Source organism: Bufo bufo, chromosome 2, assembly GCF_905171765.1.
Source record: "Bufo bufo chromosome 2, aBufBuf1.1, whole genome shotgun sequence".
Taxonomy (NCBI): domain Eukaryota; kingdom Metazoa; phylum Chordata; class Amphibia; order Anura; family Bufonidae; genus Bufo; species Bufo bufo.
Genome location: NC_053390.1, coordinates 98,490,239 through 98,515,421, shown reverse-complemented (window position 1 = coordinate 98,515,421; position 25,183 = coordinate 98,490,239). Strand labels below are relative to the sequence as shown.

Below are 25,183 nucleotides of genomic sequence, written 5' to 3'. Positions count from 1 at the left end.
CTATGTGACATCTGGTTGTGATGTCGCACCCTTTGTTGTCCACACATTTGCTTGACTTTCACGGTCCAGCAACCCTCTAGTGCTATTGCCTCTCCTTGATTGACAGGGCTAGACATCAGCATGCTGAGGGTTAAGCTGTGTCCTAGCATGTACATATTATATAAACTACCTTCCTATAGCCTTACCATAATGAGAAGAGTGGATCTCTATGCTTAGAAAGCTAAAACATATTACTGATTTATTCACAAGAACAATATGTGATTAAAAAGAAACCAGTAAATACATTATCTTGCTAAGAATAAAAAAAAAATCATTCTTTTCTATGTGGTAAGGTTATAGGTTGGTGGTAAGCCTTACATGTAGAGATTCTAATTTTAAGTCCCAGGAGAGACTTGTATACTGTGTGTTTTTTTTTTTTTTTTTCTGTTATTTTTTTCTCTTTCATTTAACATATAATAAAAGGCTATAGCCTAACTTTATTGAGAATAGTGTTTTTGCTGAGTGTTATACTTCAAAACCTAAAACATATTACTGTTTTATTCATAGGCATTATACATGATTATAAAGAAACCAGTAATATGTATTAGCTTTCTAAGCATAACAACTTTATTCTAAATATGATAAGGCTATAGACTTTTAATATGGATTAAATGAAGTAGAAAAAAAAATCTGAAAGTCTCTCCCAAGATTCAAACCTGGGATCTCTACATGCAAGGCTAACCACTTGCCTCTAGGCTACTGCCTAATCATATTGACGACTGTGGTTTTTCTATACTTAGAAGGCTAATATTACTGGCTTCATTATAATCATATGTTGTGCCTGTGAATAAATCAGTAATATGTATTATTATTAATATGTATTAGCTTTCTAAGCATATAAATCCACTCTTCTTATTGTGGTAAGGCTACAGTTATAAATAAAAAACAAAAAAACGAAGGTACGCCGAAACGTGCGTCGGGGTAACACCATCCCAGGTATCCAGGTCGCAGTTATTTTTTGGTGAGTCCACTTTATTATACCTTTTCCCTTTGGCTTACTGTTACATAAGGGGGATATAGGCCTAGCAGGCTCACACTACCGCTTCGGTTGCGGGTTGCTGTGTGTGGAATACCCCCAGGCCACTACCCACCATACTTACATCACTCTGGTAATTGCCATGATTTATACTGGGACTCATACTTATTGCATTAATGTTCATTCATTGCTGTGATTTTCTTGGTCGACTCTGTAGAGCTGGGATGGCGTTTGTGCTCCCTACTTCCCTTGTTTTATGGCATTTTATCATTCACTGATTGTGTAATCAAAGCATATTATTTTTCACTATTGGACGTTTATGGGCTTTAGTTTCTTCATTTTTTTCCTTTTAAGGCTACAGTTAGTAGTGTATATAATATGTACATGCTAGGACACAGCTCTGCCCTCAACATGATGATGTCTAGCCCTGTCAATCAAAGGGAGGGGGAGTGTGTGGAGCACAGGTGTGTTACAAAAGCAGTGCTCGAAGGATTCAGCCCCACCCCTGGTGCTCCAAATTGCTAATTTGCATATTAATAAAATGCCGATATCTCTGCAGCTGTTTAGCATACAGACAGAAGAGAATGTGTTGTTTTAATCATCACCCTACCAGGTAGTATGCCTGGTTTAATAGGGTTGATCATGCCCACAGAGGCTCTTCAATATAGGGCACTCTGTTAACCACTTAAAGGGCTTGGTTGCGATTTTAATAGTAATGGCCCGACCTTAGGATAGGCCATTAACCCCTAAGTGACCACACCCTTTTTTTTCACAATCGCATTCCAAGAGCTAACTTTTTAGTTTTTTCATCAATTTACCTGTATGAGGGTTAATTTTTTGCAGGACAAGTTATAGTTTTTAATGCACCATTTTGGGTACATGTAATGATTAATTAAAACAAGCAGTCTAGCCTAAACCCCCTTTGTTTACATCAGTAAAAAGGCATATTGGTGGTCAATATCTGATTGGTGGGGGTCCAACTCCCTGCTGATCAACTGTTACCTTGTAGCCCTGGAAGTCAGCTTCAGAAATAAACGTCTGCATCCATCGTGTAGTGGATGGACCTGGTAACTACAGCACTGCTCCCATTGAAGTAAGCTACAAGTTAAGAGCTGGTTGGCGGGGTGTGGGGTGTTGGTCCCCCACAGATCTGATACTGATTACCTGTCCTGGGGATAAGCCATAATCTAAAAATCCTGGACAAACACTTTTGCAATTTTAAGCACATAGGGGGTTATTTATTAAACAGAAATAAGTCTAAGCAAGGTGTATTTCTGGTGCAAATTGCAGCAAAAAGGTCCTTTGCGCCGCAATCTGCGACTTCTACCTGCTCACGCTAGGTCTAAAAAAGTGTGCGTGGGCAGGAAAGGGGCCTGCCGAAACGTCTGTTACCATTTTCTATGCCTGTTTTAGGTATGGAAAATGGTCTAAATGTAAGACAGCAAGGAAGCTGGCTTACATTTAGAAGCGGTGGTAGATCCGCTGACGTCATGTAGAGGCCGGTATTAATAAATGACCCCATGGTGTTTAATGGCCCTAACTTTATTTGTGACCAAAATATTTTTTGCACAGTTTTTTTTTTTCCGGGATACATAGGGCTTTTATTAATACTGAATTTAAAGAGGACCTTTAACTAGAATAGAAAATCTAAACTAAGTATACAGACATGGAGAGCGGCGCCCAGGGATCTCCCTGCACTTACTATTATCCCTGGGCGCCGCTCCGTTCTCCCGGTATAGGCTCCGGTAGCTTCATATGTTCAGTTCAACTGGGTGGAGCCTGCCGGCGTCTCCTTCTCCCATGCTGTAGCGCTGGCCAATCGCAGCGCTCAGCTCATAGCCTGAGAGAAAAAAAACACCTCTCAGGCTATGAGCTGAGCATTGCGATTGGCCAGCGCTACAGCATGGGAGAAGGAGACGCCGGCAGGCTCAACTGGGTGGAGCCTAACTATGAAGATACCGGAGGCTATACCGGGCGAACGGAGCGGTGCCCAGGGATAACAGTAAGTGCAGGGAGATCCCTGGGCGCCGCTCTACATGTCTGTATACTTAGTTCAGATTTTTTATTCTAGTGAAAGGTCCTCTTTAAGCGTGTGACTCTGACTTGCACCGTAACATGCCTAGTTAACAGGTCACCGCTACAGCCATCAGTGTCCCTATCTATAGACCAGTAAGGAGCGTGATTGACTGTAGCAGTCATGTGCCATATTGAGGCATGTCACAGCTGCTAAATGTAAACGGGGGATTACATATTTTTTTTTTCATTTTAAATAATTGTAGGGGTTTGAGATTTTTTATGATCTCAGACAGCCCCTTTAATGCTAACATTGTTTGGCCCTTAAGGTGTTAAAGATCATGAGCGATGGGGAAAGTTTCATGTTATAATAAGGCGTGCCCCTTTTTGTTATTTTGGGGCTCCTGCGGCAGGTAAAGGTTCAGGGTCTAGCTTAGGACCTCCAGGGTTTACGCTCCTCAGTGACAGTTATCACGTGAAGTGCCCCCTCTAGGATTCGCTCAGGACCGTTGTTGGACTGTTGTCCTCTGCTTCTTTGTGCTGTCTTTGCATGATTTGACAATAAGCTAGAGAATTTTAATTTCTTTTTTAGACCGAACATCTTGCAAGACACATGTCTACATACCAGCATGAAGTCCCCCCCGACCTGCTGACTACTGGCATGCAAGGCAGTGAGGAATTATTACAACGTTGTGAAGAAATTTGGGCACAGATTGGGCAGGTATGTAACTATATGTCTAATACTTATTTTATTACAGGCAGGAAGCTTAGTCGTCAGGTCAGAGTTTAGGTTCCATCAGAAGTAAAGGGCTCAGCGCGCAGTTGGGAAGCAGCCGGGCTCAGCGCTCAGTTCGGAGGCAGCCGGGCTCAGCGCGCAGTTGGGAAGCAGCCGGGCTCAGCGCGCAGTTCGGAGGCAGCCGGGCTCAGCGCGCAGTTCGGAGGCAGCCGGCGTTATGTGCTAGGACAGTATGTACATAACACCCTATTCTCATTCTACACTGATAAACAGTGACCTCTCGCCCGTCCCCCTGCAGACTGCTATATGTGTGTGTCTACCATCTGATACTGTACCACCTGTGTGATCTGCCCTCCCTAAAAACTTGGATCCTTCCTGCTCTCTTCAGACACTGATTAGCCTCATCCTCCTTTTTGCTGCTATCTACAAAACTGATAGAAGGGAGGGGGAGATCAGAGGGAGTCAACAGCATCCAGGAGCAGTATACTGAGGAATCTGTAGCAGTGGCAGCAATGTGCAGGAGCTTCGCAGAATCTACAGTGACAGAAGTGGAGACTAACTTCAGTGCAGAGGTGTGCTTGAGCCTTAGAAGAGGACCTATCATAGGACGTATGACTGTGTATTTTGTTTAAAAAATCATTGGCCCTCAAAACAAATTATCAGTATAAGGCCTCATGCACACGATCGTATGTATTTTGCAGTCCGCAAAAAATACGGATGACGTCCGTGTGCATTCTGTATTTTGCGGAACGGAACAGCTGGCCCTTCATAGAACTGTACTATCCTTGTCCGTAATGTGGACAATAATAGGACATGTTCTATTTTTTTGCGGAACGGAAATACGGACATACGGAAACGGAATGCACAAGAATGGTTCTGTATACGGTCCGCCAAAAAAACAGAACGGACACGGAAATAAAATACGTTTGTGTGCAAGAGGCCTAACTTAAAGGGGTTGTTCACCCGTGCGGAACTTTTCTGCAGACCCCCACAGCATAGCTGGACCCGCAATATGAATCACACTTAACTGATCCACTCCACTGGGTTCCAGCTCCATCTCTCCTCCTCAGAGGCCACAGGTCTCCTCACGGCAGCATTTGTTTGATGCGGGTCACGTGACTGCTGCATCCAGTGACTGTCCACAGCAGTCACTTGTCACCCATGCGTCACGTTACCTAGTAACATGACACATAGTTGCATCAGCAGAAAATGACTTCAATTTCACAGCAGTATCAGAATTGGACCTCCGCTGATTGGCAGAGTGTTGTCTTCTCGAACGAGTCACCTTTTCTGCTTCATGGAACAGATGGACGTTGGTGTTAGTCGAGAAACATCAGAGAACAAACCCTCTGCAACCATTACTCTGGGTATGAATCCATCCTTGCAGATCATGTACACCCATACCTGCTGATTGTCTTCCCTGGGGCGGATTGGATCTTCCAGCAAGACAATGCGACATGTCACACAGCTAGAAATGTCCCACATTGGTTGGAAGAGCCTGATCAAGATTTCCAAGTACTACCCTGGCCCCCTGATTCCCCAGACTTGAACCCAATTGAGCATCTGTGGGACCACCTCGACCGTCGTGTTTTCTTTATGGACCCTCCCCCACGCACCCTCCAGCAGCTGTGGGATACACTGCAGTCAGTACGGCTCCAGTTACCTGTGACAACCTACCCGGACTTTACTGAGTCACATATCAGCACACAGCAGTTACTCTGGTCATAATAATGTGACTCGACGGTGTAGACCTGCTATATCCATACGGCAGAGGTGGGAGATCTCATGGCTGTACTCTGTAGGCTGTGGGCAGGACAGGTTCTCCTCCTTAGGAAGTTAAGACCAGGCGTCTGAGGTGAGTTGGAGCATTTACTTTATTTTTCCCTTTTTTATACTTTGATAATGTTTTTGAGGACTACTGGCCCTGCCAATCTCGTGTCGGTGCCGCTGCTCCACGTAGCAGTGTTAAGTGCTGTGGCTCTGCTTCCGTTACTGGAGCAGCAATTGCGTATGCGCCACTGAACTTCCAAGGGGAGTACCCTCGGCTTTAGGGACGCGCAGGCGCAGGACTCGGCTTCATGAGACAAATCGATTGCCTCATCTCTACTCCCTACCTATTCCTGAATCTCTGCTAGGAGCGCTTCATCTTAGTGATTACTTTTCTCCCCACTTGTCCCTCCTCATTCCAGGGCATTTTTCACCTTTTTATTCATTTCATTTTATTCAAATGCGATCCTAGGAGAAGAGAAACACCTGCCCTGATAAGACTGTAAACTTGTCATCACTCTGGACGACTGCCTGAAATAGGTTAAGGGCTTTGGCTCTAATGCGGAGTATATGTCCAGGGCATTGCTGTCCAATTTCCTTTCTGGAATTTTTTTTTTTTTTTTTTTGTATAATAAAATAATTGTGAGCCAAATACTATAAAAATGATGTCATGAAATAAAATCTGTGGTGTTCCTAACCAAAGCTGAACAGCTTTATCCTGGTTGCTTCTTATACATTCTACCATTTAAAGTGACAAAAAAAAGCCAAGTGAAGTATATGCTACTGAAGAGTCAGTCAGTTAAAGGGAATTTTACGTTAATTTAGTTATGCCTTATTTTGGCCATCAGTGTATATTATAATCAGTGGTGGTCTGACCCCTGTGATCTCTGCTGATCAACAGTTCTGCACCATGGCCATTCTCTGCAATATTCCCCACAGCGACATTCATACAAGTGTGGCTGTGTCTGGTACTGCAGCTCACCCCAATCACATGAGCAAGGCTATGGTGCTATGCCAGGTGCCCAGGAAGGGACTGCGGCTCTCCTTTCTTATGGTAAATGATGGCGTCCCGTGGTTGGGGAGGCAGCACAGCTCTGATTGTGACAAGATTGTATTTCAGACGGACAAACATAACTACTCATTTGTATACCCGGCATTTTACTTTTCCTATCTAGAACTGACTGTTTTGTGTTTTTTAACAGTGCCAGAACCAGCTCATGGTAATGGAACCAGAAACTTTGCCTGATTCTGATGTGCAGGTGAGACACATTTCTGTTGCTGGGACCTACCCACGAACTGGCTACTAAGTACTGGTTAGTTTCATCCACAGCCACTGCAAGAGCCGACATGCTGCTTCATCACGTCCCTTTGTCAGTTAGGCCTCATGCACAGGACTGTGTCCATGTGCTGTTTACTTTTGTCTTTTTTTTTTTTTTGCAGGCCCATTGACTTCAATGGCTTCACGGTCCACATTTTGCACACATTTTCTATCTTTTTGCAGAACGGACATACAGATTCGGAAAGCACACGAATGATCCATGCACTTTCCTCATCCGTATGTCCGTCCTGCAAAAAGATAGAACATGTCCTATACTTGGCCGCGAAATGAAGATCACGGACCCACTGAAATCAACGAGTCCACAAAAAATGCGGATGCAACCCGGATGGTATCCATGTTTTGTAGTTCCGCATCATCCAGACTGCAAAATGCATGTGGTTGGGGTTGATGGAGAGGTGAACAGAGTGATAATTGGTAGATCGGTGGGGATTTGGTTGCTTTTCTCTCTCTCTGTCGGTGCCATAGACTTGGGGAGGAAAGTTATCATGCCCAGAACTCCAGAATTCTGCAACTTTTTAGACTTAATTTGCACAAAAATTGTGCAACATTTTACATTTTTGCACTACTCACTCCAGTTTTGAAAAGTTGTTGTGAGTAGCCTGTCCAGCTGACTTAAGCCAAATTTATCAATGGCAACTTTTTTAAGTCACAAAAACTATTACAATCTTACTCCAGTAAAGAGGTGGCTTAGAAAGTGGAGAAACATCTCAAGACTTTAATACATTTTTAGCAAATTACTGCCCAGGCCCCTCAGCATTTTGCGCTCCTAACTCCTGCCCAGCCTCGTCTGGCCATCCCTGTACCGTAATCATCTCACGTCATATTCTCCAGGTCCCGAGATCCTGCGCGTGCACAGTTCACCGCCGCTCCCGGGCATGTGGTTATTGCAGTGCACATGCCCGGGATCTTGGGAGCTGGTGAGGATGATGTAAGATGATGACAAGGCTGGGAGGAGTTAGGAGCACAAAACGCCAAGGGGCCTGGGCATACCATTAAAACCTTGTTTTTGCAACTTTAGAAAATCGGACTAAAACAACAAAGGTACCGTTATATTCATGTGTGTGTGTGTGTGCAAGAAGGCAATATAAGCAGTGTAGAGTGTGAAAAGTTGGTGACAGACTCCCTTTGAACTCCTCATGGCCACGGTCTTACAGCTAGGGGGGAATGTGGGACCATGGACCCCTGTCCTGGCAATCTATGGGGGTCCCAGCAGTAAATTCTTCTGTCTTAAATGCCCTTTAATTGGTTTTCCAGGTTTTTGTTTTTAAATTTGGTGTCACGCCTGTTGTACCTGTTAAATAAAAAAAAGTATAGTCACCTGGTCCCCGTCTGCAAACTTCTGGATGGACAGGGTCACGTGTGCCGCTGCAGCCAATGATTGGTCTCATCGGTGATGTGTCCCCAAAGTGCTATGTGTCCCAGCAGTGACATGCCGCTTAGGGACACACATCATCACTGAGGCCAGGTTTTGGCTAAAGCAGTGCACATGACCCTGTCCTTCTGGAAATTTACAGACTGCGACCAGAAGACACCAGATGGCACTAATACTATATAAGTTAATGGAATAACTCTTTGCTGGATTATTTTTTAACAGCATGTAAATGGTCAAATATTGTTAATTAATGACTTAAACAAATTGCTTGTGATGGTTGGACAATCCCTTTAAAGGCTACAAACACCTTCGGGGCAGTTTTTTTTATGATTGCATTTTACCCCATTTTTGAGATACAGCGGTTAAACAATCAGTCTGTTTGTAGAGTATCACGTTTTAGTCCCATCAGCTGAGGGCTCATGTGAAGCTTTATCTTTTATCTCCTGTCCTCATAAACACTCATTTAACCTCTTAAGGACACATGACGTACCGGTACGTCATGATGTCCTGGTACTTAAGGACACGTGACGTACCGGTACGTCATGTGTTGTTCCGATCACTGCCGCCCGGCCGGCAGTGATCGGAACCCGGTGCCTGCTCAAATCATTGAGCAGGCACCTAGGCTAAATGCGCGGGGGGGGCCCCGTGACCCCCCCCCATGTCGGCGATCGCGGCAAACCGCAGGTCAATTCAGACCTGCGGTTTGCTGCGATTTCTGCAGTTTCTGGTCCCTGAACGCGGGGATCAGAAACTTTATATGCCTAAAAAAAGTTTTATTCACCCCCCCTGCACCCCCGAATGATTTTTATGGTGGCGGGAGGTGCAGGGGGAGGGTTGCGGGCGGTGTGGGCGGTGCGGGAGGCGGGCGGTGCGGCAGGCGGGATCGCGATCCCCCGCCCGCCTCCCCTTGAAAATTCATTGGTGTTCAGTGGGTATACCAGGGTGCCAGCACATTGCTGGCACCCTGGTATAAACGGCTGACGACTGCGATGCGATGTCAGCCGTTTAACCCTTTCCATACAGCGGTCCGTACGGACCGCTGTATGGAAAAGGTTAACAGCGCAGGGAGCTCCCTCCCTCTCCCATCGGGGGGCTGCTGTGCCTTTGCAGCCCCCCGATGGAGAGGGAGAGAGCCCCCAGACAGCCCCCCGAGAGATCCCCTCCTTACCCTTCCCCGTCTGCGAAGTTCTGAGCAGACGGGGAAGGTTCCCATGGCAACAGGACGCCTCTCAGGCGTCCTGCTGTCCATGGTGCTGAACAGATCTGTGCTGAAAGGCATAGATCTGTTCAGTGTAAGTAAAATTCAGTGCAGTACAATATATATTGTTCTGTACTGTATTATACAGACATCAGACCCACTGGATCTTCAAGAACCAAGTGGGTCTGGGTCAAAAAAAAAGTGAATAAAAGTGAAAAAAAAAGTAAAAATCAAAAAACACATTTATCACTGATAAAAAATGAAAAAAATTAAATTCCCTACACATGTTTGGTATCGCCGCGTCCGTAACGACCTGATCTATAAAACGGTCATGTTACTTTACCCGAACGGTGAACACCATAAAAATAAAAAATAAAAAACTATGATGAAATTGAAATTTTGCCCACCTTACTTCCCAAAAAAGGTAATAAAAGTGATCAAAAAAGTCGCATGTACGCCAAAATTGTAACAATCAAACCGTCATCTCATCCCGCAAAAATCATACCCTACCCAAGATAATCGCCCAAAAACTGAAAAAACTATGGCTCTTAGACTATGGAGACACTAAAACATGATTTTTTTTGTTTCAAAAATGAAATCATTGTGTAAAACTTACATAAATAAAAAAAAAGTATACATATTAGGTATCGCCGCGTCCGTATCGCTCGGCTCTATAAAAATATCACATGATCTAACCCCTCAGATGACCACCGTAAAAAAATAAAAATAAAAACGGTGTAAAAAAAGCCATTTTTTGTCATCTTACGTCACAAAAAGTGTAATAGCAAGCAATCAAAAAGTCATATGCACCCCAAAATAGATGCCAATCAAACCGTCATCTCATCCCGCAAAAAATTAACCCTACTTAAGATAATCGCCCAAAAACTGAAAAATCTATGGCTCTTAGACTATGGAGACACTAAAAAATTTTTTGGTTTTAAAAATGAAATCATTGTGTAAAACTTACATAAATAAAAAAAATTGTATACATATTAGGTATCGCCGCGTCCGTGACAACCTGCTCTATAAAATTACCACATGATCTAACCTGTCAGATGAATGTTGTAAATAACAAAAAAAAAAACGGTGCCAAAAAAGCTATTTCTTGTTACCTTGCTGCACAAAAAGTGTAATATAGAGCAACCAAAAATCATATGTACCCTAAACTAGTACCAACAAAACTGCCACCCTATCCCGTAGTTTCTAAAATGGGGTCACTTTTTTGGAGTTTCTACTCTAGGGGTGCATCAGGGGGGCTTCAAATGGGACATGGTGTCAGAAAAACAGTCCAGCAAAACCTGCCTTCCAAAAACCATATGGTGTTCCTTTCCTTCTGCGCCCTGCCGTGTGCCCGTACAGCGGTTTACGACCACATATGGGGTGTTTCTGTAAACTACAGAATTAGGGCCATAAATAATGAGTTTTGTTTGGCTGTTAACCCTTGCTTTGTAACTGGAAAAAAAATATTAAAATGGAAAATCTGCCAAAAAAGTGAAATTTTGAAATTGTATCTCTATTTTCCATTAAATCTTGTGCAACACCTAAAGGGTTAAAAAAGTTTGTAAAATCAGTTTTTAATACCTTGAGGGGTGTAGTTTCTTAGATGGGGGCACTTTTAGGGAGTTTCTCCTCTAGGGGTGCATCAGGGGGCTTCAAATGGGACATGGTGCCAAAAAAACAGTCCAGCAAAATCAGCCCTCCAAAAACCAAACGGCGCACCTTTCACTCTACGCCCCGCTGTGTGCCCGTACAGTAGTTTACGGCCACATATTGGGTGTTTCTGTAAACGGCAGAGTCAGGGCAATAAAGATACAGTCTTGTTTGGCTGTTAACCCTTGGTTTGTTAGTGGAAAAAATGGGTTAAAATGAAAAATTAGACAAAAAAATGAAATTCTCAAATTTCCTCCCCATTTGCCAAGAACTCTTGTGCAACACCTAAAGGGTTAACAACGTATGCAAAATCAGTTTTGAATACCTTGAGGGGTGTAGTTTCTTAGATGGGGTCATTTTTGGGTGGTTTCTATAATGTAAGCCTCGCAAAGTGACTTGAGACCTGAACTGGTCCCTAAAAATTGAGTTTTTGTAAATTTCTGAAAAATTTCAAGATTTGCTTCTAAACTTCTAAGCCTTATAACATCCCCAAAAAATAAAATATCATTCCCAAAACAATTCAAACATGAAGTAGACATATGGGGAATGTAAAGTCATCACAATTTTTGGGGGTATTACTATGTATTACAGAAGTAGAGAAACTGAAACTTTGAAATTTGCAAATTTTTCCAAATTTTTGTTAAATTAGGTATTTTTTGGTGCAAAAAAAATTATTTTTTTGACTCCATTTTACCAGTGTCATGAAGTACAATATGTGACGAAAAAACAATCTCAGAACGGCCTGGATAAGTCAAAGCGTTTTAAAGTTATCAGCACTTAAAGGGACTCTGGTCAGATTTTCAAAAAATGGCCTGGTCCTAAGGTGTAAAAAGGCTGTGTCCTTAAGGGGTTAAAGGGAACCTGTCATCAATGTTATGCTGACCTCACTGAGGGCAGCATAAAATAGTGACAGAAATGCAGATTTCAGCGGTGTATCACTCATGAGCTAAAAGTAAGTGGTTGCTCAGAACCAGCATCATAATCATTGCAGCACAGGCCTGGAAAAGAGTCAAATCTGCCTGAGAAGAGTCCTGGTTATTCATAATCTCCTGCTCTCCTGTCCATCTGCTGAGGATTGGCAGTTCTCTCCTAGAGAGAAAGGGAGAAAACTAGGTAGAAGACGGCCAGTCATCAGCAGGTGGGCAGGAGAGCAGGAATTCATGGATAACCAGGACTCTTCTCAGGTGGCCGGGACTCTTTTCCAGGTCCAGTCTGCAATGGTTGTGATGTTGGTTCTCGGCAACCACTTACTTTTAACTTATAAATGACCGACCGCTGAAATCAACTCGCCTGTCTCTGCTTTATGTTGCCGTTAGTACGGACAGCATGAAGTTGACGACAGGTTCCCTTTAAAGGGTTATTCCATGAGTAATGAAAAATTATCACAGATTAGTATCATTTTAATGCTATTTGCTCTGTTCATTACTTCTATTTTTGTTTCTAGCTATTTCTTCTCATGATGAAAGCAAAGGCCCTCACAGTTGAGTACGAGCAGTGGCAAGGGACATCACCCGAGAGTAAGTGTTTCACTGAGGAACTTACAGGGCACCATGAAGAAAACAGCAGGGGCAGATTATGGGTAAAACGGTTTAAAAGCTGCAAGTTTTTATATGGTGATCCATGTTAATTCCTCAAAAATCTGGAAAATACTTGATTTGGACCTGGAGAAAACCCACTGCCTGTGGGACCAGACTTGAAATATCCCAAGCGGCCAGGCCTTTCCACCATTGCTGGTTTTTCCCAGCAGAAGGGGGCACTATCTGGGTACAGTGACTACTAGAGCTACAGTGGGAGGGCATTTCAGGGTAGTGATACTGCTAGGATTGACATTCGGTGACACTGTATTGGCACTGCAGCTGTTTTGGGCTCAGCAATGTCTGGGGGCACAGCAGTATTTAGTGGTAGAACATTTGGCATACAAGTACCTATGTGTAATCACCAGTGTCTTTCTGCTCTATGTAAGACAGCAAATCAATGTAATAGTGCCACAATATTTAATGTTGATTTTTTTATCATATGTACAGTAAAACATACTAGGATTCATGGCACTTGACCGGGTACATGTTGACCTTAAAGGACATCTGTCAGCAGATTTGTACCTATGACACTGTCTGACCTGTGACGTGTGCGCTTGGCAGCTGAAGGCATCTGTGTTGGCCCCATGTTCACATGTGCCCGCATTGCTGCCAAAAATTATGTTTTAGAATATGCAAATGAGACTCTAGGAGCAACGGGGGCGTCACTATTACACCTAGAGGCTCCGCTGTCTATGCAACCGCCACGCCCTCTGCACTTTGATGGGACCAGGCAGTGAAATGTCATCATGTCTGGATCCTATTGTAAATGGTCGACCCTGTGTTATCTATATATAGAGGTTATATCTGTTATTCTAATCCTACCTGTAGTGATAATAAGATAACTGCTGGTGATTATCATTAGGCTGAGTGCAAAAACTGCAGGATTTTAGCTTTTTTTTATATATAGATATTAATATGGAAAATTAAAAATAACATCATCAAAAAATCTTGAAAATATGTTAATTATAAAGACGTGATTTAAACAATCATGTTCCTTTTCTGACACATTCGCTTGAACAGTTCAGTCCCTGTAGTCACACTCCCTGGTATCTTGTGCATTATATACTTTGAGCACATCCTGACCTCAGTTCTTCCTTTTTTTTTTATTTTTTTTTTTATCTGATCGTTTTTATTAATTTATGTCACAAAGAATAAAAAACAACATGCATTTAAAATATGTCAGAGAGTAAGTCCCAACTATACAGTGTACATGCATGTTAACAGATACATACAGTCAAGTCCATAAATATTGGGACATTGACACAATTCTAACATTTTTGGCTCTATACACCACTACAATGGATTTGAAATTAAGCAAACAATATGTGCTTTAACTGCAGACTATCAGCTTTAATTTGAGGGTATTTACATCCAAATCAGGTGAACGGTGTAGGAATTACAACAGTTTGCATATGTGCCTCCCACTTGTTAAGGGACCAAAAGTAATGGGACAATTGGCTTTTCAGCTTTTCCATGGCCAGGTGTGTGATATTCCCTCATTATCCAAATTACAATGAGCAGATAAAAGGTCCAGAGTTAATTTCAAGTGTGCTATTTGCATTTGGAATCTGTTGCTGTCAACTCTCAAGATGAGATCCAAAGAGCTGTCACTATCAGTGAAGCAAGCCATCATTAGGCTGAAAAAACACAACAAACCCATCAGAGAGATAGCAAAAACATTAGGCCAGGCCAAAACAACTGTTTGGAACAGTCTTAAAAAGAAGGAACGCACCGGTGAGCTCAGCAACACCAAAAGACCCGGAAGACCACGGAAAACAACTGTGGTGGATGACCGAAGAATTCTTTCCCTGGGGAAGAAAACACCCTTCACAACAGTTGTCCAGATCAAGAACACTCTCCAGGAGGTAGGTGTATATATGTCAAAGTCAACAATCAAGAGAAGACTTCACCAGAGTGAATACAGAGGGTTCACCACAAGATGGAAACCATTGGTGAGCCTCAAAAACAGGAAGGCCAGATTAGAGTTTGCCAAACGACATCTAAAAAAGCCTTCACAGTTCTGGAACAACATCCTATGGACAGATGAGACCAAGATCAACTTGTACCAGAGTGATGAGAAGAGTATGGAGAAGGAAAGGAACTGCTCATGATCCTAAGCATACCACCTCATCAGTGAAGCATGGTGGTGGTAGTGCCATGGCGTGGGCATGTATGGCTGCCAATGGAACTGGTTCTCTTGTATTTACTGATGATGTGATTGCTGACAAAAGCAGCAGGATAAATTCTGAAGTGTTTCGGGCAATATTATCTGCTCATATTCAGCCAAATGCTTCAGAACTCATTGGACAGCGCTTCACAGTGCAGATGGACAATGACCCAAAACATACTGCAAAAGCAACTAAAGAGTTTTTTAAGGGAAAGAAGTGGAATGTTATGCAATGGCCAAGTCAGTCACCTGACCTGAATCCGATTGAGCATGCATTTCACTCGCTGAAGACAAAACTGAAGGGAAAATGCCCCAAGAACAAGCAGGAACTGAAGACAGTTGCAGTAGAGGCCTGGCAGAGCATCACCAGGGATGAAACCCAGCGTCTGGTGATGTCTATGCGTTCCAGACTTCAGGCTGTAATTGTCTGCAAAGGATTTGCAACCAAGTATTAAAAAGTGAAAGTTTGATTTATGATTATTATTCTGTCCCATTACTTTTGGTCCCTTCACAAGTGGGAGGCACATATGCAAACTGTTGTAATTCCTACACCGTTCACCTGATTTGGATGTAAATACCCTCAAATTAAAGCTGACAGTCTGCAGTTACTGTCGATGTCCTAATATTCATGGACCTGACTGTATATGACATGAATCTTTCTTCCCCCCCCCCCCCCCCCCCCCAACCAATCCCCCTATTCCGGCATCAGCTGCCTCTTTATCACGTAATATTGTTTACTCGCACAGATTCCAGCCACGGCTCCCGTAGGTTCTCATATTTGAGGGGGCAACCTCTTTTCTGGAAGAAGGCTTTCTCGTATACAAGCATATTGTTAATTTTACACTGATATTCTCTGGGTGTCGGGGGGTCAGCCTGAATCCAATGTAGAGCTATCAATTTCCTAGCCTCATATAGCAAGGGGATAGCCACCTTAAGCGTGTTTTCAGTTCCCAATTCTGACACATAACCCAAGATGCACACCTTGGGGTCCCATGGTATTCGTACTGTGTAGGCTTTCTGTATGACATCAATCACCTTATCCCAGAAAGTAGTTATTACCGGACACTGCCATAGCATGTGCATCAGATCTGCAGATTCCATAGAACATCGAGGACATTTATCATCTGATCTGATGCCCATCCGATGTAAGAAAACCGGTGTCTTGTACACTCTATGAATAATAAATAATTGTCATAGTTTTCCACTTTCACTCAAAGAGGAAAGACGTACCACTTCTAGTATATCAGACCATTGATCTTTCGAAATTGCGTCTACGTCTTGTTCCCATTTTTGCATCTTGGTCAATTCTTGGTGTGATTCTAGGTATTTGTCAAGCAACAACCTATATACCATGGATATCAACCCTCTCCTCTCTCCTCCCGAAACTATAAAGTGTAATGCTGTATCCCGCTATGACACCATAAGACCATTCTTGATCATAGTGTTATAAGCATGTCACATTTGTGACTATTGATAGAAACAACGTCTAGGAATGCCATAGACTTCCTGGAAGCTGGTAACAGCTCTGAACACTCCAGCCTCCAGGAGGTGTCCCATTCTTGTCACTCCCCTCTCCTTCCATTCATAAAACCCTGTCGGCGATCCGAATTCAGACAAAACTGGGTTACGCCATATTGGGGCATATTCTGTAATCCCAGAAACCCCTCTCAAGTGTTTGATATTCCGCCAAACCGTATGCATTGTACGTCGTATGGGAATTTCTGACCTCCCATCTAGTCCCTCTAGTAACATCATTAGATCCCTGCCTTTCAGATGATGTCTAAGAATCTGGCTAGTTATATCCATAGACCCCCAACTCTATCCATCCTTTAAAGTGTTGACTTTGGGCCACCAGAAAGTATACCCATGGATTGGGAACTTCCAGGCCTCCCTCTGTTTTAGAATACTGCAAGGTCTCAAATTTTATTCTAGGTTGTCCTTTGCGCCATATCAAATTTCTAAATATCGAGTTCATTTTGTTAAACCTGTCCCTTGGCAGCCAGACCAGGGCATTATGGAGAACATATAAAAGCTGCGGCATCAATACCATCTTAAGAAGGTTCGTCCTCCCCACCACTGACAAGTAAAGTTTACACCAAAGTTTTAACTTTATTGAGAAATTTAGTTAGTAGTGGAGTAAGATTTAATTCCTCAAAATCCTTAATTTTAGGAGACCTGTTAATACCTAAATATTTAAATGTCTCTACACATGGGATATTTCTGTCGGGTATCACCGGTGATCTTGGCTGACCATCTATGAGCATTAGTACAGATTCATTCCAGTTAGGTGTTAAACCAGACAACTGCCCAAACCTATCAATAAGGCTCAATTCACACCTGAGCGTTCTGAAAGGAGCGCTCTGTATGCGCGATTGTACGGACGTTTACAAGCGCGCATACAGAGACAAGTGTGCACACAGTGTCGCGCGTTCCCGAAAGTCTATGTACGGGAACGCGCGACAAGCGCCCAAAAAAACGCTCCTGTACTTGTGTGAGCGTCGGGCGTTTTACAGCGCGATCGTACGCGCTGTAAAACGCCCAGGTGAGAACCATTCCCATAGGGAAGCATTGGTTTCTCCTTGTTGAGCGTTTTACAGCGCGTAGGAACGCGCTGTAAAACGCTCAGGTGTGAATTGAGCCTAAGAGACATTACAGCAACTAGTGATGTAGATGTGTCACCCAAAAACAGCAGGGTGTCGTCTGCATACATCGCCACCTTATTGTGTACTGTACCATACCAAAATTCCTGTATAGAATGAGACTTACGCACTGCAGCAGCCAATGGCTCTATCGCTAGAGCAAACAACAACGGCGACAGAGGGCATCCCTGCCGAGTGCCCCGTTGTAATACCCCCATTTGCCCTGATTCTCGCCTTTGGTTTGAGTAAAGTACTTTCACCCAGGATATTAATTTTTGCCCAAATCCCATTCGATTAGGCGCACACCACAAAAACTGCCATTTGACACTATCAAAGGCCTTGGCTGCATCCAGTGAGAAAATGGCCCCCATCTCCCACATTATCTGCTGGTATCTGCAAACTAGTAAAGACTCGACGGATATTGATAGAAGTGGGTTTTTGGGGCATGAATCCAGTCTGGTCTGGGTTGATTACAGACAATATAACTTTGGATAGGCAGATAGCCAAGGCCTTTGCTAGGATCTTGAAGTTTGTGGTCAACAGTGAGACGGACCTGTAAGAATCTGGCAGTTTTGGGCCCTTACCCGGTTTTGGGGATAACCAGAATTAGCGCTTCTTGCACGGAGTCAGGCAAATAGCCCATCTCCAGGGAATGATTGAACACTTTCAACAGCTCAGGAAGCAATATGTCCGAAAATGTTTTATATATCTCGGCTGGTAGAGTAGACCATCCAGCCTCGGCGTCTTCTCATTAGCCATGGATTTTACTGCCTCCTCTAATTCCTCCAATCTTAAGGGGGCATCTAATAGCGTACAGTACTCATTTGACAGTCTCGGGAGATCTAATTCCTGCAAAAATTCTCTAATATCTGAATCCAAACATGATGTTTTTGAGGAATATAAAGAGGAATAAAAACCACCAAGGATTTCCAAAATACTGCTAGTATCTTGTCTAAGCTTTCCTTCCGAATCCATTAGCCCCAAAATACAAGTAGAACCCTGCTGTGCTTTGGATCTCATAGAGAGCATGTGCCCTACTCTTTCCCCTTCTTCAAAAAACGACTGTTTTTAAAAGAGGCGTTTCCTCTCCGTTACTTGAAGGAGATGACATTTCAGCACCTCCTGCACGACTCGCAATCCCTATCCATTTTCTATTGACGGAACGCATGCATTCGTATATCTACCTCCCTAGACCTAGATTTAATCCAACTGATAGATCTGACCTCAGTTCTTTAAAAAAAAAAAAAAAAAAGTATATATATATATATATATATATATATATATATATATATATATATACACACACTGCTCAAAAAAATAAAGGGAACACTTAAACAACACAATGTAACTCCAAGTCAATCACACTTCTGTGAAATCAAACTGTCCACTTAGGAAGCAACACTGAGTGACAATCAATTTCACATGCTGTTGTGCAAATGGGATAGACAACAGGTGGAGATTATAGGCAATTAGCAAGACAACCCCCAATAAAGGAGTGGTTCTGCAGGTGGTGACCTGACCACTTCTCAGTTCCTATGCTTCCTGGCTGATGTTTTGGTCACTTTTGAATGCTGGCGGTGCTTTCACTCTAGTGAACCCACACAAGTGGCTCAGGTAGTGCAGCTTATCCAGGATGGCACATCAATGCGAGCTGTGGCAAGAAGGTTTGCTGTGTCTGTCAGCGTAGTGTCCAGAGCATGGAGGCGCTACCAGGAGACAGGCCAGTACATCAGGAGACGTGGAGGAGGCCGTAGGAGGGCAACAACCGAGCAGCAGGACCCCTACCTCCGCCTTTGTGCAAGGAGGAACAGGAGGAGCACTGGCAGAGCCCTGCAAAATGACCTCCAGCAGGCCACAAATGTGCATGTGTCTGCTCAAACGATCAGAAACAGACTCCATGAGGGTGATATGAGTGCCCGACGTCCACAGGTGGGGGTTGTGCTTACAGCCCAACACCGTGCAGGAAGTTTGGCATTTGCCAGAGAACACTAAGATTGGCAAATTCGCCACTGCCGCCCTGTGCTCTTCACAGATGAAAGCAGGTTCACACTGAGCACATGTGACAGATGTGAGTCTGGAGACGCCGTGGAGAACGTTCTGCTGCCTGCAACATCCTCCAGCATCACCGGTTTGGCATTGGGTCAGTAATGATGTGGGGTGCCATTTCTTTGGAGGGCCGCACAGCCCTCCATGTGCTCGCCAGAGGTAGCCTGACTGCCATTAGGTACCGAGATGAGATCCTCAGACCCCTTGTGAGACCATATGCTGGTGCGGTTGGCCCTGGGTTCCTCCTAATGCAAGACAATGCTAGACCTCATGTGGCTGGAGTGTGTCAGCAGTTCCTGCAAGACGAAGGCATTGATGCTATGGACTGGCCCGCCCGTTCCCCACAACTGAATCCAATTGAGCACATCTGGGACATCATGTCTCGCTCTATCCACCAGCGTCACGTTGCACCACAGACTGTCCAGGAGTTGGCAGATGCTTTAGTCCAGGTCTGGGAGGAGATCCCTCAGGAGACCGTCCGCCACCTCATCAGGAGCATGCACAGGCGTTGTAGGGAGGTCATACAGGCAGGTGGAGGCCACACACACTACTGAGCCTCATTTTGACTTGTTTTAAGGACATTACATCAAAGTTGGATCAGCCTGTAGTGTGTTTTTCCACTTTAATTTTGAGGGTGACTCCAAATCCAGACCTCCATGGGTTAAAAAAATTGATTTCCATTTTTTTATTTTTGTGTGATTTTGTTGTCAGCACATTCAACTATGTAAAGAACAAAGTATTTCAGAAGAATATTTAATTAATTCAGATCTAGGATGTGTTATTTTTGTGTTCCCTTTATTTTTTTGAGCAATGTATAATAGATATGTGGGGTCATTTTATCAAACTGGTGTAAAGTAGAACTGGCTTAGTTACCCATAGCAACCAATCAGATTGTAGGGAGCTGTGAAAAATGAATGGTGCAATCTGATTGGTTGCAGTTTGATAAATGACCCTAATAATTTTAAAGAGGACTCGTCCCCTCTCCTGACATGTCTTTTTTAGTAAATAGTTGAATTCCCCATGTAATAACAATTCTGGAGCATCTTTTCATATAACGTTATGACATTCCTCTATTATCCCTACTAGACGTTTAAGTGAATAGCCAACTGGGTGTCGCCAGTTGGATGTGTATTCTTGTCTTTCAGTACGGACTAGATAGGGTCAGATTGTCGGGACACACTCCCAACTGGTAACACCCAGTTGGCAGTTCATTCATAGACTTGTAATAGGAATAATACAGGAATGGCACAACATAGAGGCAGCAGACAAGAGGATGCAGAATGATCCTTTCTTGTGATATACAGTTATTTACTAAAACAGATGATGTCAGAAGAGGTGACAAATCCACTTTAATAGTTGGCGTATATAATATGACCATAGCCATAGTGCGGCAGAGAGGAATTAGGACCCATTGCCAACGCTGCTTCCTGCTCATCTCTTAACGAGGACCTCTCCGGACATGTCTGTTTTAGTGAACACTTAGTTAGGTCTATATATATATTTGGACACTGACACAAATTTAGTTTTTTTTTTACCTGTTTACTAAAACATATTCAAGTTATAGTTATATAATGGACATAAAGTCCAGACTTTTAGCTTTCATTTGAGGTTATCCACATAAAAATTTGATGAAGGGTTTAGGAGTTTCAGCTCCTTTACATGTGGCACCCTGTTTTTAAAGGGACCAAAAGTAATTGGACAATTGCCTCAAAGGCTGTTTTATGGCCAGGTGTGGGCAATTCCTTCATTATTTCATTCTCAATTAAGCACATAAAAGGCCTGGAGTTGATTTGAGGTGTGGTGCTTGCATTTTGAAGATTTTGCTGAGAAGTAAACATGCGGTCAAAGGAGCTCTCCATGCAGGTGAAACAAGCCATCCTTCATCTGCGAAAACAGAAAAGAAACATCCGAGAAATTGATACACTATTAGGAGTGGCAAAATCTACAGTTTGGTACATCCTGAGAAAGAAAGAAAGCACTGGTGACCTCAACAATGCAAAAAGACCTGGACGCCCACAGAAGACAACAGTATTGGATGATTGCAGAATAATTACCATGGTGAAGAGAAACCCCTCACAACAGCCAACCAAGTGAACAACACTCTCCAGGATATAGGCGTATCAATATCCAAATCTACCATAAAGAGAAGATTGCATGAAAGGAAATACAGAGAGTTCACTGCACTGTGCAAGCCACCCATAAGCCTCAAGAATAAGAAGGCTAGATTGGACTTTGCTAAAAAAAAAAAAAACATCTTTAAAAAACCAGCACACTTCTCTAAGAACATTCTTAGGACAGATGAAACCAAGATCACCCTCTACCAGAATGATGGAAAGAAAAAAGTATGGTGAAGGCATGGTACAGCTCATGATCGAAAGCATACCACATCATCTGTAAAACATGGTGGAGGCAGTGTGATGGCTTAGGTATGCATGGCTGCCAGTGGCACTGGGTCCCTAGTGTTTTTTGATGATGTGACACAGGACAGAAGCAGCCGGATGAATTCTGGGTTTTTCAGAGACCTACTGTGTGCTCAAATCCAGCCAAATGCAGCCAAACTGGTCGGCGTTTCATAATACAGATGGACAACGACCCAAAACATAAAGCCAAAGCAACCCAGGAGTTTATTAAAGCAACATTATATAAATGTTAAAAAGTATAAATCTGAAGGTGTCGGCCGTTTAAAGAGTAATGAGGGGGTAGTCGCAGAGAGCGACGAGGAGAAAGCAAAGCTGTTAAATATTTTTTTCTCCAATGTATTCACTGAGGAAAATAAACTGTCAGATGACATGCAGAGTGTAAAAATAAATTCCCCATTAAAAGTGTCCTGTCTCACCCAGGAAGAAGTACATCAGCGACTTAAAAAGATTAAAATAGACAAATCGCCAGGACCAGATGGCATACACCCCCGTATCCTAAGGGAATTAAGTAATGTCATAGCCAGACCCTTATTTCTGATATTTGCGGACTCTATACTGACAGGGAATGTCCCACAGGATTGGCGCATGGCAAATGTAGTGCCAGTATTCAAAAAGGGTCCAAAAACCGAGCCTGGAAACTATAGGTAAGTTTAACATCTGTTGTGGGTAAACTGTTTGAAGGTTTTCTAAGAGATGCTATCTTAGAGCATCTCAACGGAAATAAGCAAATAACGCCATATCAGCATGGCTTCGTGAGGGATCGGTCATGTCAAACTAATTTATTTAGTTTCTACCAGGAGGTAAGTTCTAGACTTGACAGCGGCGAATCAATGGATGTCGTATACCTGGACTTCTCCAAAGAATTTGACACTGTACCACATAAAAGGTTAGTGTATAAAATGAGAATGCTCGGACTGGGAGAAAACGTCTGTATGTGGGTAAGTAACTGGTTCAATGTTAGAAAACAGAGGGTGGTTATTAACGGTACACACTCAGATTGGGTCACTGTCACTAGTGGGGTACCTCAGGGGTCAGTATTGGGCCCTATTCTCTTCAATATATTTCTTAATGATCTTGTAGAAGGCTTGCATAGTAAAGTGTCAATTTTCGCAGATGACACTAAACTGTATAAAGTAATTAACACTGAAGAGGACAGTATACTGCTACAGATGGATCTGGATAGATTGGAGGCTTGGGCAGATAAGTGGCAGATGAGGTATAACACTGACAAATGTAAGGTTATGCACATGGGAAGGAATAATGCAAGTCACCCGTACATACTAAATGGTAAAACACTCTGTAACACTGACATGGAAAAGGATCTAGGAATTTTAATAAACGGCAAACTAAGCTGTAAAAAAAAAACTGTGTCAGGCAGCTGCTGCCAAGGCCAATAAGATAATGGGTTGCATCAAAAGGGGCATAGATGCCCATGATAAGAACATTGTCCTACCACTTTACAAATCGCTAGTCAGACCACACTTGGAGTACTGTGCACAGTTCTGGGCTCCTGTGAACAAGGCAGACATAGCAGAGCTGGAGAGGGTCCAGAGGAGGGCAACTAAAGTAATAACTGGAATGGGGCAACTACAGTACCCTGAAAGATTATCAAAATTAGGGTTATTCACTTTAGAAAAAAGACGACTGAGGGGAGATCTAATTAATATGTATAAATATATCAGGGGTCAGTACAGAGATCTATCCCATCATCTATTTATCCCCAGGACTGTGACTGTGACGAGGGGACATCCTCTGCGTTTGGAGGAAAGAAGGTTTGTACACAAACATAGAAAAGGATTCTTTACGGTAAGAGCAGTGAGACTATGGAACTCTCTGCCTGAGGAGGTGGTGATGGTGAGTACAATAAAGGAATTCAAGAGGGGCCTGGATGTATTTCTGGAGTGTAATAATATTACAGGATATAGCTACTAGAGAGGGGTCGTTGATCCAGGGAGTTATTCTGATTGCCTGATTGGAGTCGGGAAGGAATTTTTTATTCCCCTAAAGTGAGGAAAATTGGCTTCTACCTCACAGGTTTTTTTTTTGCCTTCCTCTGGAGCAACTTGCAGGATGACAGGCCGAACTGGATGGACAAATGTCTTTTTTCGGCCTTATAAACTATGTTACTATGTTGAAGCAGTGGAATATTCTTGAATGGCCAAGTCAGTCACCTGATCTGAGCAGGGATGCCCAAACCTGCGGCCCTCCAGCTGTTGCAAAACTACAACTCCCAGCATGCCCAGACAGCCTACAGCAGGACATGGTGGTAGTTGTAGTTTTACAACATCTGGGGGGCCGCAGGTTGGGCATCCCTGCAATAGAGCATGTATTTCACTTGTTAAAGACTAAACTTCAGACAGAAAGACCCACAAACAAACAGCAATTGAAAACGGCTGCAGTAAAGGCCTGGCAGAGCATTAAAAAGGAGGAAACACAGCGTCTGGTGACGTCCATGAGTTCAAGACTTCAGGCAGTCATTGCCAACAAAGGGGGTTCAACCAAGTATTAGAAATTAACATTTTATTTCCAATTATTTAATTTGTCCAATTACTTTTGAGCTCCTGAAATGAAGGGATTGAGTTTAAAAAATGCTTTAGTTCCTCACATTTTTATGCAATCATTTTGTTCAACCGACTGAATTAAAGATGAAAGTCTGAACTTCATCTGCATCTGAATTGTTTTGTTCAAAATCCATAGTGGTAATGTACAGAACAAAAACTAGAACAATGTATATGGACCGAACTGTATATTCTCCATAACATACTAATTCTAGAGAATCTTTTCATTGGACTCTGGTTCGTATTGTCCCTCTGTTATTCCTCCTGGAAAAAGTATGAATGAATTGACAACTGGGCATTACCAGTCCCTTCACAGTCTGACAATATCCAGTCATAGCTGATAGTGTGTAGGGACACTACTGGCAAGGCAGATGTCACATTTCTCTTAAATTTACAGGAGGAATAACAGCTGGCACATCAAAGAGTTCTAAGAAAACAAATGCAGCAGAATTGATATCTTCTGAGGGATACAGGAATTTACTAGGACACGTCAGGAGAGATGACAGGTCCTCCTTAGGTTACGTGTGTGTTTTTCTCCTCTGCGGGTCAGTGGCTTGTTTTCAGCGTTTCCATTGAGTACGGACAGCTCCCGATGACCTCAGTCTTAACCTGTTTGCCATATTCTTAAAATTTGGAGACAGTAATGTTTTTTTTATTTTTTTTTTATTGAGGCATGGATTCCATCA

General features: G+C 43.1%; 1 protein-coding gene across 1 annotated transcript in view; it reads left to right on the top strand.

Annotated features, from left to right (window-relative positions):
- Positions 1–25,183, top strand: part of CENPK (centromere protein K) — an 86,799-nt gene that overhangs the window by 16,937 nt on the left and 44,679 nt on the right. The window contains exons 3-5 of the mRNA XM_040421337.1: positions 3,621–3,749; positions 6,734–6,790; positions 12,535–12,607. Coding sequence (XP_040277271.1) covers positions 3,621–3,749; positions 6,734–6,790; positions 12,535–12,607 — 259 coding nt within the window. The remainder of the gene's footprint in view (positions 1–3,620; positions 3,750–6,733; positions 6,791–12,534; positions 12,608–25,183) is intronic.